General features: G+C 33.0%; 1 protein-coding gene across 1 annotated transcript in view; it reads left to right on the top strand.

Moving 5' to 3' along the window:
- The window catches only part of KIDINS220 (kinase D interacting substrate 220), a 176,621-nt gene that overhangs the window by 132,482 nt on the left and 23,688 nt on the right, over positions 1-20,451 (top strand). Inside the window, exons 23-27 of the mRNA XM_044663618.1 lie at positions 71-249; positions 6,116-6,339; positions 9,112-9,228; positions 10,039-10,095; positions 16,623-16,655. Of these exons, the coding sequence (XP_044519553.1) occupies positions 71-249; positions 6,116-6,339; positions 9,112-9,228; positions 10,039-10,095; positions 16,623-16,655 (610 nt within the window). The remainder of the gene's footprint in view (positions 1-70; positions 250-6,115; positions 6,340-9,111; positions 9,229-10,038; positions 10,096-16,622; positions 16,656-20,451) is intronic.

The raw sequence follows: 20,451 nt of genomic DNA, 5'->3' as shown, positions 1-20,451 counted from the left end.
TGACTGTTTTACATTTATATTTATACATATGTGCATATATAGATACATTTATGTCTTTATTTTTTCAAAGAATATCAAAGAATATCCCAACAACTAAAGATGTTGAACCATTACTTGAAATTGATGGTGACATAAGGAACTTTGAAGTGTTTTTGTCTTCACGAACACCAGTTCTTGTGGCTCGGGATGTAAAAGTCTTTTTGCCATGTACTGTAAACCTGGATCCCAAACTTCGAGAAATTATTGCAGGTAGGTAATAGTGATCAGATTTTTTAAAAAATTATTAAAAGTTTTCAATGTGCTTGACTACCTGAAAGCCTCCCTTTTTTTTTACTCAATGTGTTCAATCTCTACTGGGACAGTGGGTGGCAGCATAATTTATGCCTTCTGTAATCCAGCTATACTGACCTATCAGCAATTCAAACCAGCATTCCATCTCTTTGGTCTGAGTCAGCGTGATGAATTCTAGACCTGGTTCTGCTACTAACTTTAGTTCTGTGCGCTTTGGTATGTCAGTTCATTTTACTGATTCCAAGTTCATCATCAAAAATACAAAAAATTGCCCTAGTTTTCTAAGGTTCCTTCCAATGATACATTTACATAGATGTCTCTGATAATGCTATATTTGTTGCTGGCATGCATCCTGAGGATACTGAGATAAATTGCAAGTAATTAATACCTTAGCTTATGGGAGAATTAAGGAGTTAAAAGTTATAAGAGTAGTTATGATACCTTAAGATTTACAAATGATGTAGTTATCCCCATTTTGCCTTTGAATGAGATAGATAAGGAAAGACTGAGGTTCAGTGACTTGCTCAAGAGTCTGGATTTGAATTCAGCTCTTCCTAACCTTGAAATCATATGCTGGATCTTCTAAGCCATTTAGTTGACTTTCTAATAGATTCTTCAAAGGTTTTTTGTGAGCATCAAATGGATATGTAAAGCACCTTGCAAATCTTAAAGCACTTAATAAATCTCAGCTATTATTATCAAATTATTCTCCTTATACATTTTTTTCTATTCATCTAGCTATCTCTCTTTCAAGGGAATTGTAAATTTTAAAATGAAAATCACATGGTCTATTAATATAGCTTCACTTAAATAGCACTGGGTTTAAAGTTAAAGTAAAGAAGATCTGGGTTCAAATCCAACCTCATACATTTACTAGCTCTGTTATCCTGGGCTAGTCACAGCCTTTCTGAGCTTCAGGCTCCTAATATGTAACACTGAGGAGTTCTTGATGTACTTGATGACCTCTGTGATTCATTTCGGCTCTAAATCAGTTACTCTTTGAAATAATATTATTAAATGTTAAATTTCTTAAAGAACAAGTAATTTATTCTTTTAAAAAATATAGTCTAGTTATCTTTAACATCAAGTCCTACCTTTTAACAATAATTTAATCTAATCTGATTCCTAATCTTCTTTCTAACAATTTTGATTAAATTTTTTTATTTAAGGAATCAGGACAGTTATATTTCATTTGGCACAGAGTTCATCTGCTCTTTCTGGAGGTGGATAACATCTTTTCATCATGTGTCCATTGGCATTATCTTGGATCATTGTATTGATCAATGAAGCCAAGTCATTCAGAGTTGATCAATATTACAGCATTGCTGTTACTGTGCACAATGATTTCCCAGTTCTTCTTGCTTCATTTTGCCTTAATTCGTATTGGTGTTGCCATTTTTTTCTGAAACCATCCCTCTCATCATTTCTTAGAGCACAGTTGTATATTATCACAATCATATTCCACAACTCGTTTAGCTGTTCCTCAACCGATGAGTGTCCCTCAATTTCCAATTCTTTGTTAACACAGAAAGAGCTGCTATAAATATTTTTGTACATGTAAATCCTTTTCCTTTTTTCTTTGATCTCTGCAGTACAGACCTACGATTGGTATTATTGTATCAAAGAGTATTCATAGTTTTTATAGCTCTTTGGGCATAGTTCTAAATTGTTCTCCAGAATGGTTACACTAACTCACAACTCCATTAGTAGTTTATTGGTATACCTATTTTCCTAAACCCCTTCAGTATTTGTCATTTCTGATAGGTATAAGGTGGTTCCTCAGAATTGTTTTAATTTGCCTCTCTCCAGTCAGTAGTGAGTCAGAACATTTTTTCATGGATTGCAGGTATCTTTGATTTCTTCTTCTGAAAACTGCCTGTTCAGATTCTTTGACCTTTTATCAGTTAGAGAATGGCTCTTGTTTTTATACATTTGACCCAATTCCCTATATATTTGAGGAATGAGGTCTTTATCAGAGAAATTTGCTAGGAATTTTTTGATATTACTTCCTTGCCTATGATACCTTTTAGCAATATGTATTTTCCTTGATTGGCTCTTTTAATTAGGTCTCTTTTTTTGCTTTTGCTTGAGTCTTGTGTTAAACTGTCAGATTTTCTATTTAGCTTTCATCTTTTCATCAGAAATGCTTGAAAGTCTTCTATTTCATTAAATATCCATTTTTTTCTCCTAAAGGATCTTGTTATTTTTATGAGTATGGAATGTCTTATTACAAGTCATCCCCTACTTTATAATAGAAGTTGCCAAATCTTATGTTATCCTGACTGTGGTACCATGGTACTTGAGTGGCTACTTTCTGGCTTCTTAAAATAGTTTCTTCTTGACCTAGGAACTCTGAAATTTGGATATAATATTCCTGGGAGTTTCATTTTAGTTTCTCTTTCAGGAATTGATCAGTGAATTCTTTCAGTTGCTTTATCATCCACATCTAAGATAACAGTTTCCTTTATATTTTCTTCAAATATATTGTATAGGCCTTTTTTTTTTAAATCATCACTTTCAATGATCTCTCCTGAATCTATTTTCCAGGTTAGTTATTTTAATTGTTGAGATATTTCAATTTTTTTAAATTTTTTTTTCATTCTTTTGACTTTGTTTTATTGTTTCATGATGTGTCATGGAATCATTAACTTTCATTTGTCCAATTCTAGTTTTTCAGGAATTATTTTCTTCAGTGAGCTTTTATTTTTGTTTGTTGTTTTTTAATTTAGCCAATATTTATATAAGTAGCTCTTTAGTGAATTTTTGTGCCTCTTTTCCTTTTAGCCTATTCTGTTTTGTATCAAATTCTTTTGTTCAGTGATTTTTTTGGGCCTATTTTGCCATAAGGCCAATTCTATCTTTAAAAATGTCATTTTTTAAAGTATTATTTTGTGCCTCTTTTACCGAGGTTTTAATTCTCCTTTTATAGTTTTCTTATATTGCTCTCATTTTTTTCTTAATTTTTCCTCTACCACTCATCTCTTTCTTTAAGGAATGCTTGTTGTGTTTATGTTCAGTTTATCTATTTTTTTCCTTTTTAGCTTTGCATGTAGCTATTTTGATATTGTTGTCGTCTGAGTTTATATCGTAGTCTTTTTGGCCATGGTTGTAGTGTCTTATGGTCAAGTTATTTTTTTGTGTTTTCTCATTTTTGTAGTCTGTTTCATGACCTTGAACTTCCAGTTAATTCTTTTAAAATTATCTTCCTTAATATTGCATTTTGTAGTCCTAATGACTTTTTCAAATAACTTTTATATTAGCAACCCCTTTCAACTTTTACCAAATCTTTCTTTCCCTTAAATGGCTAAAAATTTTCCCACCACTTTTTTTTTTTGTTGCAGTACTGCATCACATAGCCAGTTTGTATCAGAAGTGGAAATTTTAATACAGGTTATCTTTCTATTCATTAAACCAAAATGTTTCATGATTAATATCACCCTATTTTTTAAAAATCATAATAGCTAGTAAAGGAAGTAGTAGGTTGGCTGACCTATTCAAAGAAAGAGCCTCTGATTTCCTTTACCATTTTTTGTTTTATACTTCACATTCTTGTAGTATAGTTATTTTTATAGATACACGTCATTGCTAAACTAAATAAATTCTTTAAGCAGTAGGTAGCTTATAAATCTTACTCTTTTTGAGTATCTAAAATTCCTTGCATTTTGAGGCTAATTATATTTCATAGAGCAGTGATGATGAACCTTTTTAATTTAATTTTATTTATTTTTTAATTTTTTAAACATTTATTAATATTCGTTTTTAACATGGTTACATGATTCATGCTCCTACTTTGCCCTTCACCCCCTGCACCCCCCGCACCCATGCCGACGCCCATTTCCACTGGTTTTATCATGTGTCATTGATCAAGACTTATTTCCAAATTGTTGATAGTTGCATTGGTGTGGTCGTTTCGAGTCTACATCCCCAATCATGTCCTCCTCAGCCCATGTGTTCAAGCAGTTGTTTTTCTTATATGTTTCCTCTCCTGCAGTCCTTCCTCTGAATGTGGGTAGCGTTCTTTACCATAAATCCCTCAGAGCTGTCTTGTGTCATTGCAGTGCTGCTGGTACAGAAGTCCATTGCATTCGATTTTACCATAGTATGTCAGTCTCTGTGTACAATGTTCTTCTGGCTCTGCTCCTCTCACTCTGCATCAATTCCTGGAGGTCTTTCCAGTTAACCTGGAGCTTCTCCAGTTTATTATTACTTTGAGCGCAATAGTATTCCATCACCAGCATAGACCACAATTTGTTCAGCCATTCCCCAATTGAAGGATATACCCTCCTTTTCCAGTTTTTTGCCACCTCAAAAAGCACAGCTATAAATATTTTCGTACAAGTCTGTTTATTAATGATCTCTTTGGGGTACAAACGCAACAATGGTATGGCTGGATCAAAGGGCAGGCATTCTTTTATAGCCCTTTGAGCATAGTTCCAAATTGCCAGCCAGAATGGCTAGATCAGTTCACAGCTCCACCAGCAATGCATTAATGTCCCAATTTTGCCACATCCCCTCCAGCATTCATTACTCTCCTCTTCTTTCATTTTAGCCAATCTGCTAGTTGTGAGATGATACCTCAGAGTTGTTTTGATTTGCATTTCTCTAATTATTAGAGATTTAGAACACTTTCTCATGTGCTTACTGATATTTTTGATTTCTTTACCTGAAAATTGCCTATTCATGTCTTTTGCCCATTTATCAATTGGGGAATGGCTTGATTTTTATACAATTGATTTAACTCCTTGTATATTTGAGTAATTAGACCCCTGTCCGAATTTTTTTGTTATAAAGATTTTTTCCCAATTTGTTGTTTCCCTTCTGATTTTGACTACATTGTTTTTGTTTGTACAAAAGCTTTTTAGTTTAATATAATCAAAACCATTTAATTTACATTTTGTAATTTTGATGATGAACCTTTTAGAGATGGTGTGCTGGGCCCCACACCTATCCCACCCCCAAGACTGAGTGCCATGCCTGCCCCACCCTTGACAGCATGCCAAGCCCTTCCCCCCCCCAATCAAGTATTGGGTGCACCCTACCCCTACTCTTACCCCACATAGGGGAGGGAGAAAGTATTCCCATTGAACTGCTGGATAGGGGGATGGATGAAGTGAGGAATGCCCTCAGCAAGTGTAGAGAGGGGGAGGGTATTGTTCCGAGTACTCTGCTACCGTCCAGTTCTGCTGCTTGGGAGCTGCCCACCTTCCCCCCTGTGCACTCCCATTGGGCTACTGGGCAGTGGAGCGGGGACACAAGGGAGAGGGGAGTAGCTCTGCCCCAGGCTCTCTGCCTTTCTCGTTATTAAATGGGGGAGGGGAGTAGCCCACATGCCCACAGAGAGCTCTTTGCATGCCATCTTTGCCACTTGTGGCATAGGTTCTCTATAACTGTCATAGTGTAAGAGTGAACCTTCATATGAATTCTCTGTTACTTTGGGCTTCATTATGCTCATAGCTCTAGAAGCTGCTTTTCATACTTAGCTACTAGTAGAATATTTGGAAGAGAGATTTTTGAAATTAAAGTCATTTAATGTAAAGTATGTTGTAGCACAGATCTTAGTATTAGTACTTTTGCTCCTAGAGACCCCAAATCTATGTTGTTGCCTTTGTTTTTATGCCACTATATTTTTAAAATTATTTTTTAAACAGGTAAATCTAGGTGCTTTAATTCCAAGCAATGGGCTTGGAATCAGAAAGATTCATCTTCATGTGTTCAAATCTGGCAATTACTATCTGTGTGACCCTGGGCAAGTAACTTAAAAGTGGAGATTTAAATTATACTTTTTTTTTTCTTTCCACTGCATGGAAATAATTTAATATTTCAGATGTTCGTGCTGCAAGAGAACAGAGTGGTAATATTGGAGGACTTCAGTACCCTCCTCTGCCACTACAAGATGTGAATTCTCGAACCTCTCCATTTAATCTGCCTGGAGCTGTAACTTCTCCAAATAACTTTAGTGGACCTTTTCCTGGTAGTATAATATCACCACAGCCTCATAGCAGCTATTACAGTGGCATGACAGGACCTCAGCATCCGTTTTATAACCGGGTAAGTGCTAGTACCTTGTCATTTCAAGAATTGGCTATCTGTGTTGATGCCATAATTAAGTACTTTATGGTTTCCATGGCTTTTTGAAATCATATTTTGTTCTTAAAATGCAAGGGAAAATACAGAGATTTTATTTAAAATAGTGGACTATTAAAGTAAAATTTTAAGAAAAAAAGAGAGAAATTCAATTAGAATGAGTTCTAAGTATAATCCAAATATTAGATGTAAAATTTTTACCTTCCATTTTTCCTTTGATAGGGAAATGATTTTGACATAGGTGTGAAGCAGGCAATCAGAATTTGTTCTTATATGTATATATTTTCTATGCTGCACACATAGAGGTATAAATATAAATGATTAAATTTGAAGAAAATCGTACTCTGTTTTTGTTTATGAATGTTTTACTTGTCCTGTTTAATGTCTTAAATGGACATTTGAAGCAGCTAGGTCACCTAGCTGAGGACAGAACTTGGGCCTAGAGTCAGAAAGACTTGAGTTCAAATGTGGTCTCAGACACTTAACAGTTTTGTGGTCCTAGGCAAGTTGTTTAGCTTTTATTTATGTTAGGTCTTCTCATCTGTAAAATGAGAATAATAACAGTACCTGCTTCTCAGATTTTTTGAGGATGAAATGAGATAATACTTTTCAAAAAATGATTAGTACCATGCCTGGATGCACTCTAGGCACTGAATAAATGCTTATTCTCTTCCCCTTCCTGCCTATTTGGATCTCTCATAAACCTTGCTGAAGTTTTTGTTTGGTATTTTTTTCATCTCATAAAATAAAATTAGTAAAGATAAAAACATACTGAAATTTGAAACTCAAAAATTTTAGTGCTAAGTTTTATAGTTAAATGATATTTTACATATTAATAAATGTAAAGTTATATTTTCAAAATAAGTTTTTGTTATGAATGTTCATTTATAGTTATATATGTTTTTGAATATAAACAATGTAATTTATGTATTAAGATTGTCAGTAACATAGAGCTGCTAATTCATTATTTATGTGTAAAAACTACTTTTACTTTCTAGAAGTTTGCACTCATGAGCCATGACTTTGGATGCACTAGGGAATTTGTGACTGGGGAAGTGGAAACCAGCTTAAATAAACTCAAACAAGATTGATCTTGCCACTACCAAATTGAAGAGGACAGAACCATCTTTTGTTGATTAGTCATCCTAAACATAGTTCTTACATCAAGGCAAATTTGGTAAACCCTAGATTTCTGCTTTGTGGTTCCATAGAAGCAATTTATCTTCAGTAACCTCAATGCTGAGTTTGGGTTCTACTATTACCTTGGACCATTGTTGATAGGAAGGTCAATCTGCCAAATACATTGCATTTAGGATGACATGCAGAGGCTGTTTAATGTAAAGAATGCATAGTCAAGGTTTATGAGGAATTTTTAAAATATTCACTTAAAAAAAAGGAAACCCAAATAACAATTGGAATAATAAGGTCATTGGCCACAAACATCTTATGCCAGCTGCCTCAGTTATTCTATCCATGTTACCAGAACAGAAATAAATTTCATGAGTGAAATTATAATGCAATGGCTTTTATCATAATAAAATTTAAAAGCAACATTTTGGTAAGTATAGGTCATGTTTCTGCACTGTTTCATTCTAACAGAAATTTTGTTCTTGTAGATTTTATGTTAAATCACCTACTAGTCAAAATTCATAGTTAACACAGATTATGTCAATTGGTATTTAGGTTCTAATTCAAGATTTGAGATTCAGAAACATCTTTTAAAAGTGAGAAAAAAAAGAAAAGTAATATAAATTACTAGACTTAGTAGTAACTAAATTGATTGTTATAGTTTTCTTAAGATTATAGTGTTTGGGTACTATTTTTCTGAGTAATGACCTGCTTTAGCATTGATAGTGAAAGCAGAATAATACTCTTGGGACTAAAAAAAATTACATTGGTTGCAGAAACTGAATAGAATAAACCTCAAGAATCTTAATGTATATCTATTATGGCTAATATGAAGCTTTTAAACAAAATTTCAATCTAAGTATCTAATTATAATATGTTGTAAAATTTTTAGCTGAGCAATGTATTTCACCCTTGAAATAACATACTTGCTTATTAAAAATTACTATGAAATATTAATGTAATTCTATTCTTCTGTTCACTGCCATAGGGCATAATATAGCTGAGATCTTTTAGCTAAAGTAGGGGCAGCTATGTGACTCAATGGATAGAGCACCAGGCCTGAAGATGGGAGGTCTTGGGTTCAAATATGGCCTCAGATATGTCTTAGCTCAATGACCCTGGGCAAGTCCTTTAACCTTAATTGCCTTGCTTGTACTGGTCTTTTGCCTTGGAACTGACACATAGTATTCATTCTAAGACAGAAGGTAAATTTTTTTTTTTTAAAATAACTAAAATACCTTGTAAAATACATAAGGTAGATCTTTATGGGATTATTTTGTGTATAGAATGACTACTCAGTAGTGAATTGATTCTATTGTGTATTTTGTTTGCTAGAAGCAAAACACCAAAATTTAGCTTTTAAAAAATAAACATCTTTTATGTTGATAGAACAAAGCAAAATAGAAGCAATTCCACTTTTCTGAAATTGTTTTTAATATATCCGTGCAAATTGAGTAAAGGATTTTTTTGGTTTGTTTTTGTTTTACTCATTAGGCTTAAAAAAGAGGAATTGCATTTTGTTTAATCGATAAGTTTCTTTTGATCTTCTTATAATTTGATTTCTGTAACTGTTTATCCCCCTTTTTTGTTACATGTTTCTTTCCATAGCCATTCTTTGTCCCATATGTTTACTCGCCAAGGTATAACCCTGGCAGTTTCCAACATCTCATCCCACGTTCATCAACAATAAAAACGAGTTTTTCCAGAGATCATAGAAGTGGCCTAGTAAGTATGTTAAGGGTAATAAAAATATTAATCTAGATACATATAGATGGCCTTAAAAATAAGTTTGGTAATTTCCTTTTAGTACAAATAATATAAATTATTTAATAAATATTTTAAAGATCATTAAGAGATTACTAATACAAAATGTATTTTGTTTTAAGTTAGTAAATAACTGTATTATTTTCAGCATTAGTGAATAAATGTTAACTTGCTTGTAGATGTAGTCTTCTGGTTTATAAAGAGAGTGCATAACATTTTATGTCTATTTCTTTTAATTAATATTGCCCTCTATGAATACTAATTTCATTTTCAATGAATATAAATATAAAATATCTAAAAATTTTTTTCTACATTACATAGTGAGAGGTGTTGAAAATCTAAAGCATTTCGTTAAACAAGTTAGCTAAAATTTAGTTTTAGAAATACCAGAAGAAAATAAAATTAAAACAAAATACATTTTGTATTAAAATAAACTTTTATTTCAAGTCCTTTATGATAACTATGTTTTATTCAAATTTAAATAATTTCAAAAGGGAAAAAAGCTACTATTATATATCTTTTTAAAGAGAAAAATATGCTTTCCCAAGATTTAGAACTCAGAATAATTAACTTGCCTTTTTAATTCTAAAATGTTACTACCAGAGAAGAAATTATTGAAAAAAAATTTTAAAGCATATTACATCATTAAAATGATTACTTAATAGTATAACATTATTGAACATCATTTTCATTCATTGTCATATTTTGGTTCAAACCTTAATTGATTCACCCATATTGTTTTGTTGTTGTTGTTGTTGTTGTTGTTGTTAGGAAGTTATCAAGGAGGATGCTGCTGAGGGGCTTTCTTCACCCACAGACTCCTCAATGGTAATAACTGAGTAGTCATGTGGTGTGGAACTCTAGCATCTCATTGCTTTTCAACAGTAATGATCTCATATTAATTGTAATTTTAGCGATTCACTAACACTGCATTTGTGTTGTGATGGGCAACTAGCATAGTATAGCTAAACACTAATAAGTGTAGTTTTAAAAATAAATTTAAGAGCTAGTGTGTTTATTTTTTCCTTAAGCCCTTCCTTTCCCTTCTTTCCCCTTCTTGAATTATATAAAATGTATTTTTTTCCAGCAAGCAAAGAAATTTTTTATAGTTTTCATCATTAGTTCATCACTGATTTGTAAGAGCTTTTGTTCTTTCCTATTTCTTTTGAACTAATTTTTTTCTGACCAAGTTATAGTTATCCTTTTATCCTAGTCTTTATCTTACTGTTATATTGTTGTAGTTAATACTATATTCAGAAGAATTTTCATTTAAAATATCTGAAATCATCATTTAAGAACTACAGTGTTAAAATTGGCATCATATTGAATAATTCCACTTAAATCTATGTCTACAATTTTTACTCATAAATTCATTTTACTTTATTTTCTATGTTAATCCACAGACTATATATAGAAAGTGAAATAAGTTTGTTCTTGGAAACACAAGGATAACTTATAAAAGAGCTAACAGTTGTTTAAAAAGCACCTTAATTTGGAAGCAATTTTTTTTTTTTTTTTTTAGCTAGAAAATTTTTTTGTGGGGCAGGGGCAGCTAGATAGCACAGTGGATAGAATGTGAGTTCTGGAGTCTGGAGGAACTGGATTCAAATCTAGTCTCAGACACTTCCTAGCTAAGTGACCTTGGGCAAGTCACTTATCCTTGATTGCCTACCTCTTGCCACTCTTCTGTCTTAGAACTGATGCTAAGACAAAAGGCAAGGTGTTTTTTAAAAGGGGGGAAATAAAGAATAACATCTTTAATGTTCTTTTTCTTTTATTTAGTAAGACATTAACTTAGCATGAGCTTTAAAATAAATGCTATATTAAATAAAATTCAGAGCCCTTTTGAACTGTTTCATTTCATGTTTATAGCCTGCTACTTAATTTCATAGTGCATTATTATACTTGTAAATACAATCATTCTCGGTTCTAAACCTCTTCTAATATGTGATATAATCAATTGAATTAATTTAGTATATTGTGTGCTGAATTCCTCCATACTTGATATGCTTTTAAGATGACATTAACATTCCAGCTTGTATTAATGGTAGTAGAAAAAAGATAAAACTATTTTTTGTGTGTCCATTGAGAGTATAATTTCTTCTTAATTATTAGGATCTCAGTAGATATATTCAGATCTCTTAATTTAGCCACAAATGATGAATACAGTAGCCCATAATTCTGATGAAATGTTTAGGGAAGTTTTTCATTCCTAGATCAATTGATGTTATATACCAAAATAGTTTTTACATTGAGAGTCTTTATTATATAGATTCATGCTTACAATAGTATTCTTTGTGATAAAATAATCTTGTGACATTTATATGTAAACCAGACACAAGCATAATATTACCCTGGCCAGTGTTATTTAATAATATGAATGTATTATAACTAAATTTCAGTGTAATGACAGTATCATTATAATTATTTGTCAGTTGACATTTGATAATCCAAGCTTAACTCATAGTCTTAATTCCCTTCAATATCAGTTTGCTTACTAATAACATTATTCATTTTGTGTGCCTAAACCTTGTTTAGATGAGACTAATTTTTCTCTTGAAGGTTGAGTCACCTAATATCACATTTCTTTGCAACTATTAATGATATGTGGGGTTGTGATTAGCTTAAGAGTCATAATCACTTAAACATGCTAAATTTGTTACCATTGTACTCTAATGTATAAAAACTTTAATAACTAGGGAATTTTTCAGACCTATTCTGTGATCTTGCATTCAGGGATAGTCTTTGAAGTTTCTTTTTGAGGAAGAAGAAAATATAATTTAAATTAAATGTTTCAAAGATGCTAAAAATAAGAATTAATTCATATTATAGGTATGTATACATATATATTTCTACCTATGTTTGGTAAATTTGCTATGCTGTTTTGTCTTTTATAACATTAAAATATAATTCTTTCATTTGCCAAGCATAGAGATGCTTTGCCTTTAAAAAATAATTAATAGGGTAACTAGATGGCTCAATGGATCACCAAGCCTGGAGATGGGAATTCCTGTTTAAGTCTGGCCTCAGACACTTCCTAGCTGTGTGATCTAGCTGAGTAAGTCATTTAATGCCAATTGCCTAGCCCAGTGATGGGCAAACTTTTTAAAGAGGGGCCAAAGGAAAGGAAATGCTCATCTGTCAGTCTGTTTCTAAGACAACTCTTTCGAAGTTTCATTGTATTGTTTCCTACTCATTGTATTCGTCAGATTAGGAATAATGTTGCACTACAGATAGAACATTTCAGGGGGCCGTAGTTTGCCCATCACTGGACTAGCCCATATAATTCTATTGCCTTGGAACCAATATTTAGTATTGATTCTATGATGGAAGATGATAAGGGTTTTGAAAACCTCCAATCACAATAATATGTGAAATTGGTTTTATAGAACAGGAGAGTAGTTAATAAAAATAAACAAAGACATAGCTCAGCTTTTGGAGAGTTTAACTTAGTGGTAGAACTGGAACAAAATCTATAAGAATGTTTTTTCTGTGGTCTTTTAACCAAGCCAACATATAAGAATTTTAAAATACAAATGTTCTAACTAAGAGTAGTATTTTTAAAGTTCCAACATTCTTCATTATACTTCATTCTTGAAAACTATGTAAAAATGGATTGTTTTAAATTATATTCTTCTTAGGAAAGGTGTTAAAAAATCAAATTGTATTCCTGATCAAGGATTAAATTAAAACAAAGATAAATAATGTGAGAAAAACAAAGTAAGGAGCCAATTTTAAATAAAAGTATTGCTATTCAGGGAACTTAATTTCAGAGTGGGCTTTGTTTAAATAATTAATTTCACCTAGATCAAAGATATCCCTTGTAGGGGGCAGCTGGGTAGCTCAGTGGAGTGAGAGTCAGGCCTAGAGACAGGAGGTCCTAGGTTCAAACCCGGCCTCAGCCACTTCCCAGCTGTGTGACCCTGGGCAAGTCACTTGACCCCCATTGCCCACCCTTACCACTCTTCCACCTATGAGACAATACACTGAAGTACAAGGGTTTAAAAAAAAAAACAACCCCTGTGGTCATAGGCTCTTCCTTAACACTGTTAACAGACAGATTATTTTCCATGACCTCCAGAGGAGAAGAAAACCTAGACCAAATCAGACTTAATAGTACCTTAGTCTTCTGGAGCATTACCTCCCCTTTTTCCCAGAAGGAAAAACCTGGTCTAAGCCAGAGAAACCTAGACCAAACCTCTGGTCATCTGGAACTTCCCCCTTCACTTGAGGAAAAGAAACTTGGACCGAGTCAGAGAACTCTTAAAGGTTGGTCCTTGCTTAAAGGAATTGCCAGAGGCCTGCAATCAGCTGAAAAAGACAGGAGTCCAAAATTTGAGTGGAATCTCACCAGAGCCATGGGGAGGATGATGATCAAAAGGCTTTTTGCAAGTACCTTGCTCATCTTCACAGCAGTGGTAGGTAGTTGCCAATACTTTCAATTAAATCCTATGCTCATTGCCAAAAATGTAAACTGAGGCATGACCTTTTTGGAACTTAGTTCCTCTAATGGAGAACACACCTGAGAGGTACTGTGCCAAGCACAGACTCTCATGGGATCCAAATCCCTCTGTCCCCAGGAAGAAGATTATCTGAGAGCCCCCATGCAAAGCATGAACCCTATTTGGCTAGTCTCTTTGTCCCCAAGAGGAGGAATAACTGAGAAATACAGTATCTGTAAAGTCAAGTGTGATCCTTATTAAGTGGGTACAACATGCATGCAAGACAGTCAGCCTAGTGCAAAACGGCTTGTTTTGGAGACAGCAGGGAACAGAATATATATATTTCTAACAAAGGGGAGAGGGAAAAGGGGCTGGTATGAGCTGATCCATAGAGGGACTTAGGCATTCTATGGGCAGAGAGTTCCAGGAACAAGTGGTGATGGATTGCCAGAGCCAGTTGGGGTAGAAGTTCCAGGAACAAGGACAGAGACTCTTTGGTACAAAATTTTGGTACAATGGCACCTTCTTTGGTATAGTTAACAAAATATATGAGCAGTGAGATTAACTGAATTCCAAGGCTTTTAGTAATACAATAGTACAGGGAGTCCAAACCAGGTGTCTCTCCGGAGTTAGATGATAACAGTTCAGGGAGAGGTTTCAGAAATAGCTCCAAGGCTAACTCCATAGAATGGCTTAGCAGAATGAGTCAGAAACTCCAAGGTTTAGCTGATTAGTCTGCTGAGCAGAATGTTTCATAAACTCAGGAGAGACTTATCTCAGGGATTGCCAAGGTTTCCATAGTTACTGACCTGTTGAGTTCATTCCTGGTCATTCTCCAAGGTGGCTAGCTTTTCAAACTATTCTATGTCCTTATTGATTAGTTGGTCTTAATGACAGTTCTCTTAAGCACCTAGCTAATCTGGATAACTAGGGAGCACAAGCAGATCAAGATAATTTGTGAATTCATTTTCACATTTCAAACAAGTGGAAGTATGAAATGGCTGAAGTTGAGAAATTATCTACATATTCTTATTTCCCCTACTGGCTTAAAATATCCTAACCTGCTTTTAAATTATTTTTTGTCCTTATACCCAATTATACTTTCTATTTTTGCTGAGGACAAGGACAATAAAGAAGCCTTGGGAAAGGAGCAAAGCTAATTCAAAACAGTTTAGAAAGCCATTTTAGTGTAGCCACTCATATTGTCTACTACTTAGCAGTCCTTATCAATTTCTGAGTCAATCTGAAAAATAAAATGATTCAAAAAGTCTTCAAAGAGTAACCCCTCCTCATTTTTTTTCTGTTAGAATCAAACAAAAGGGTAAGTTTAAAAGGTAATTTATCCTCTACTTGACAGTAATTGTACTGAATTCCAATTTAGAACTTTAAAAAAAAAATCATCCTTAAGTGTATCACTAGAATCCTTTAATGGAAAGGTTTTGAGCAGATAGCAGCAATATATACATACACATGTACCTATGTGGGCATACACATATATTTGTTTCGGTACCTATGTATTATGTCTGTCAGAAACTTTAAATAATAAAGTTAATTTCACTGAAATTTTATAACTAGTGATTTTCAAAAGATTATCTTGAAAACAAACCTTATATACATTTTGTTAAATAAATCCCATATCTTTTAGACATTTTTTTTTAAACCCCTAACTTCGGTGTATTGTCTCATAGGTGGAAGAGTGGTAAGGGTGGGCAATGGGGGTCAAGTGACTTGCCCAGGGTCACACAGCTGGGAAGTGTCTGAGGCCGGATTTGAACCTAGGACCTCCCATCTCTAGGCCTGACTCTCACTCCACTGAGCTACCCAGCTGCCCCCTCTTTTAACTTTTTTTAAACCCTTTTTGTCTTAGAATTGATACTAAGTATCATTCTAAGGCAGAAGAATGGTAAGAGGGTTGACAATTGGGGTTAAGTAACTTGCCCAGGGTCACACAGGTAGGAAGTGTCTGAGGCCAGATTTAAACCAAGAACCTCCTGTCTCTGGGCCTGCCTGTCTATCTAATGAGCCTCTCCTGAGCCATATTTTCTTACATTATTTGCACTAGTTTTACTTTTTTAAATAAGTTGTCTCCTTATAACAAGTAATGTCTGTTTCAGATAGGACTTTACTCTTAAATTGTTCAGGGTCAGTTGCACTCACAATTTTATCTCATTCAGTGACCTTAATTTTGACCACTTCAAGACAGATGTATGAAGTTAATAGAATCATACTGCATGGATATAGGAAATCAACTTTAATGAGTTAATGTCAAATTGTTTTAGATATCTAATACAGTAAGAAATTATAATTATAATAATGATCACGTGATTTGACTTGAATTAGAATTTTTTAAACCTGCATTACTATACAAGCCTTTTAAGAGTAGCATTTCATTGCTTCCCATGATCAATTTTTAGTTTCTTATTGAATGCAGTGAAGGTTCTTTCCTTAAAGTGTAATGATTTGATGTTATACTTCATATTCTATAAGCCTATTGTAAAATCTTTAAAATTGGACATGCTCTGTGATATATAATGTTTGAGTTAAATAATTTTACATTACCTTTCAGCAAAATAATAGAATATCTTAATTGTTAAGTATAATTTGTCATCTTAGGTGTTCTTTGTTAATTTCAATCTTTAATTAAGTAAGTACGTTTAATAATTGGTAAATTCTGGAGTCTCATAGATTGGATTTATCTGAATTTCACTTAATATAAAATGTTTAAACCAGTATTTGGCAGTTTTATATATCTAATTATGATATCCTATAATATGTTGTTTTAGAGCAAGATTCCAGAGTTGTTTTTTTTTTCCAATAAAATGAATGCTACAAGTGCTAATATCTATGCTGGTTATTACAAATATGTTTTCATCTTAATAATGTCTTTCATTCTGTTTTATTCCTTTCTTAAAGCAGTGTAAATCTGGGTTTAACAAACAGAGACAGGTACAGCAACTTTTTGTGAATTCTCATTCACTTACCTTATTAGAATTGTTTAGAAGCTATCCTTGGCACTTTCATGCTGGGCTGACAATACACTAATGCTCATTTTGATACTTTTTATTTAGCTTGAAAAGCTGCTTTTAGCTTTTTGCATGGCATAAATTTCTGGTTAGTGATTTCTAAATATATTTTTAAAAGAAAATAAAGATAATACTGTGCCAACATATTATGACACAAAATAAATTATCCCCCAAAGTAATGTAACTTTAAAAAAAATGTAACCTTTTAAAAGAAAATAGGTGCTGCTTTTATGAAACACTTCAAATGTGTGTACAATTTTTGAAGTTTACGTTTTAACTAGTAATTTCAATATGCTAATATTCTTTTTTACTTAATCAATGTTAAAATAATTTGTTCTTTACACTAAAGCATGTTGACTTAAAATAAGAATACTGTTAAATTTCAGTCTTCCTATTTAAATAATTCATGCATTCACTATGAAATAATACATGTAGGCATTTTTAATTTGAAAATAATGGAAACACCCATTGAAAAATTAAATTAGCTATTGTTACAAGATTTTGATATTTCCTTTTCATTTTCTAAGATTTCCACCAGTATTTTTAAGGTTTACAAAGGTCTTTCCTTATATGGTAAGCCCTGTGAAATAAGTAATACAGAGAAGGAAACTGAGGCACTAAAAAATTAAGTGACCTACCCTTTGTGTTTAAGAGTTAGTAAAGGTCCATTTTAATCAAAGCTATAGTTTCTCCAGTAGCAATGTATGACTGTGAAAGTTGGACTAAAAGAAAAGCTGAGCACCACAGAATAGATGATTTGAATTTGGCTGGAAAAGATTTTGAGTATTCTTTGGACAACAAGGAGATCAAATTATTCAATACTTAAAAGAAATTAATTCAAATTATTTATAGAAAGTAAATACTGTATTTACGAGATATTGAAGCCGAAGCTTAAATATTTTGACCACATAATGAGAAGACAGGATTCAATGGAAAAGACCTATATATTGGGGAAAAAAATTGAAAGCAAAAGAAAAAAGGGGATGGCAGAGGATAAGATGACTTATGAGATAAGTGTAATGGAAAGAACAAACATGAACTTGACAGACCTCAAGAGATAGTAGAAGATAGATAGAAGGGCCTGACATGTTATAGTACATGGAGTCATGAAGAGTCAGAAATGACTGAACAACAATAATAACAAAGGTCTTGACACAGGATTTGAATTCAGATTGTTTAATTCCAAAATGTACTTTTTCACTATTCCAAAAATATATAGTATTGTAGGTTATTGTTATTTTCCGGATCCATTTCAAGATAATCGTGACCTGTAATAATTATTTTGAAAAGGTCCTTGAAGTTAAAATTTAAAAATAATACAAGCACTGTTCCCATGTCTTACAAATGAATTTGAAGTGAGCAAATTTTAGTTGTTCACATGAATGAATTTTAAATACATTATATAAGTTGTTCAGAATTAGTTATTTTAAAAATTGCTTAATAGACTAGTTTCTTAAATAGCCAAGATAAGACAATAATAATGTGGGGTTTTTAGTATTTTCTTCCTTTTAATTTTTATGAAGTTCTTTTGTAAATTAGTTTTTATGTTCCTTAAAGTTTGCTGATTAGCTGAGAGATTTTATTGTGACTTTATAATTTTAAAAACATTTTAATTTTATTCTTTTTGTTTAACAAAAATGTGCTCCCTACATTTTTCTCAATTAAAAAAACAAAGACAAAAAGGGAAATAAAATAAAACCCTTATAAAAAATGTGGACGATCAAGGAAAACCATCTGCTTAGCCTTGTCTGATAAATATTTGTCTTATTCTGCACTGTAAGTCCCTTCTCTATCAAGAATGAAGTTGGTATGCTTCATCTTCATTACTTTTATTGGTCAATGCATTGCATTACATTGCATTGCATTGCCTAAGTTCTTAAGTTTTTCAAAGTTACTAGGCCTTACAGAATTGTTGTGATTGTATTCACTGTTTTCCAAGTTCTCCTCACTTCATTCTACATTAATTCATGCAAAGCTTCCTAAATTTCTCTGAAACTATCCTCTTCATTATTTCATTGGAGCATTGGTATTCTATGATGCTCATGTTATCAGTTTGATTCAGCTATTCCCCAGTTGATGGACATCTCTTAGTTACTAGCTTTTTTTTTTACATAACATAAAGAACGAAAAATATTTTGTTTTTATGAGTCCATTACCTCTTTCTTGGATCTCTTTAAGGATATAGGCATTGGAATAAGATTGTTGGGTTAAAAGGTATGCAAAGTTTAGTAACCTTTTGGATACAATTTCCAGAATGACAGCATTACTGTCACTTTGTAATGTTATAATTACAGGATCCAGTATATGTTTTGCACACCTAAATAGTCCATGGAAAATAGAGTGTAAACCCTGTGTCTTTATAAATAAATCCTATCCTGTAGGGAATTACAGAATGCCAGGAAAGGTACCCTAGCATTGAGGAAAGAATGCTGACTTCAAACAGAAGTCCTGAGTTGAAGTGCCATCTTTGATGTGTTCTGGTTTTGTGACCCTGAGCAAGTTACTAACCCTTTCAACACACTAGGTGACTTTGTTGGCTTTTAGAACAGAGATTCCATATTTCTAGAGGAAAGTCCTCATTACTGTAGTAGTGAAATCATAGATTGAGCCCCTACCCTCTATATAGAATATATACACTGGAAAAAAACCTTAGAGATCATCTAGTCAAAGACTTATTTTACAACCTGGGGTCAGGAGATACCTAGTGGACATAGCTATTTAGTCACTGTCAATAACATCAGGATACATTCTCATTTTATGTGTTAGAATTTTTATTTGAAGTAATAATTATAAATCATGTTTATTGTTTTCACAATTTCTATGATTTTATTTCAGTCAGTCAACTAGTTTTTATTAAGCACTGGGGATACAGGTAAAGGAAAAATAACAAGTAGCTCTGCTCTAATTGAACTTGAAATCTGATAGGAGGCAATATGTTAACGACTGTGTTGTTGCTATTTTTCATTCTTGTATGATTGTTCTTGACCCCATTTAGGGTTTTCTTGGCAAGGGTACTGGAGTGGTTTGCCATTTCTTTCTTTAGCTCATTTTACAAATGAGGAAATTGAGGCACACAGGTTAAGTGACTTGCCCAGGATCACAGAGTTAGGAAGTATCACAGGTGGGATTTGAACTCAGATCTTCCTAGCAGTAGGCTGGGTTCCCACCACTGTGCCACCTAGCTTCCCATATTCAACTGTGTACAAATACATCCAGATTAATCTCAGAGGAAAGATACTAACATTAAGGAAGACTTCTTTTTTTCCTTTAAAGCCCAGAGGAAAAAAAAATGTTTTCAGTTCCAAATTCTCCCTCTACCACCTAATAAGAAGGCAAGAAAAACAAAACTTATTACAACTCTGTATAGTCGTACAAAACAAATGGCCACATTAGATATTTCTTTCCCTATGCCCCCTACCCTGCTTCCCACCCTACCCCCACCAAAGGAAAAGAAAGAAAGAAAGAAGTATGCTTTAGTATGTACTCTGAATCCATCATTTCTCTATCTAAAGATGGATAGCATGTTTCATCCTGAGGCCTTTGGAATTGTAGTAGGTCATTGTTTTGATTAGAGTTGCTAAGTCTTTCAGAGTTGATAATATGTATAATATTAGCATTATTGTGTAGGTTATTCTCCTGATTTTACTCACTTCATTGTTCATCAGTTCATACAGATCTTAGTAGGCTTTTCCAAAACTATAGCCATCATTGTGTCCTAT

Source organism: Gracilinanus agilis, chromosome 2 (genome assembly GCF_016433145.1).
Source record: "Gracilinanus agilis isolate LMUSP501 chromosome 2, AgileGrace, whole genome shotgun sequence".
Taxonomy (NCBI): Eukaryota; Metazoa; Chordata; class Mammalia; order Didelphimorphia; family Didelphidae; genus Gracilinanus; species Gracilinanus agilis.
Note: the sequence above shows the minus strand (reverse complement) of the source record. Positions and strands in the feature narration are given on the sequence as shown.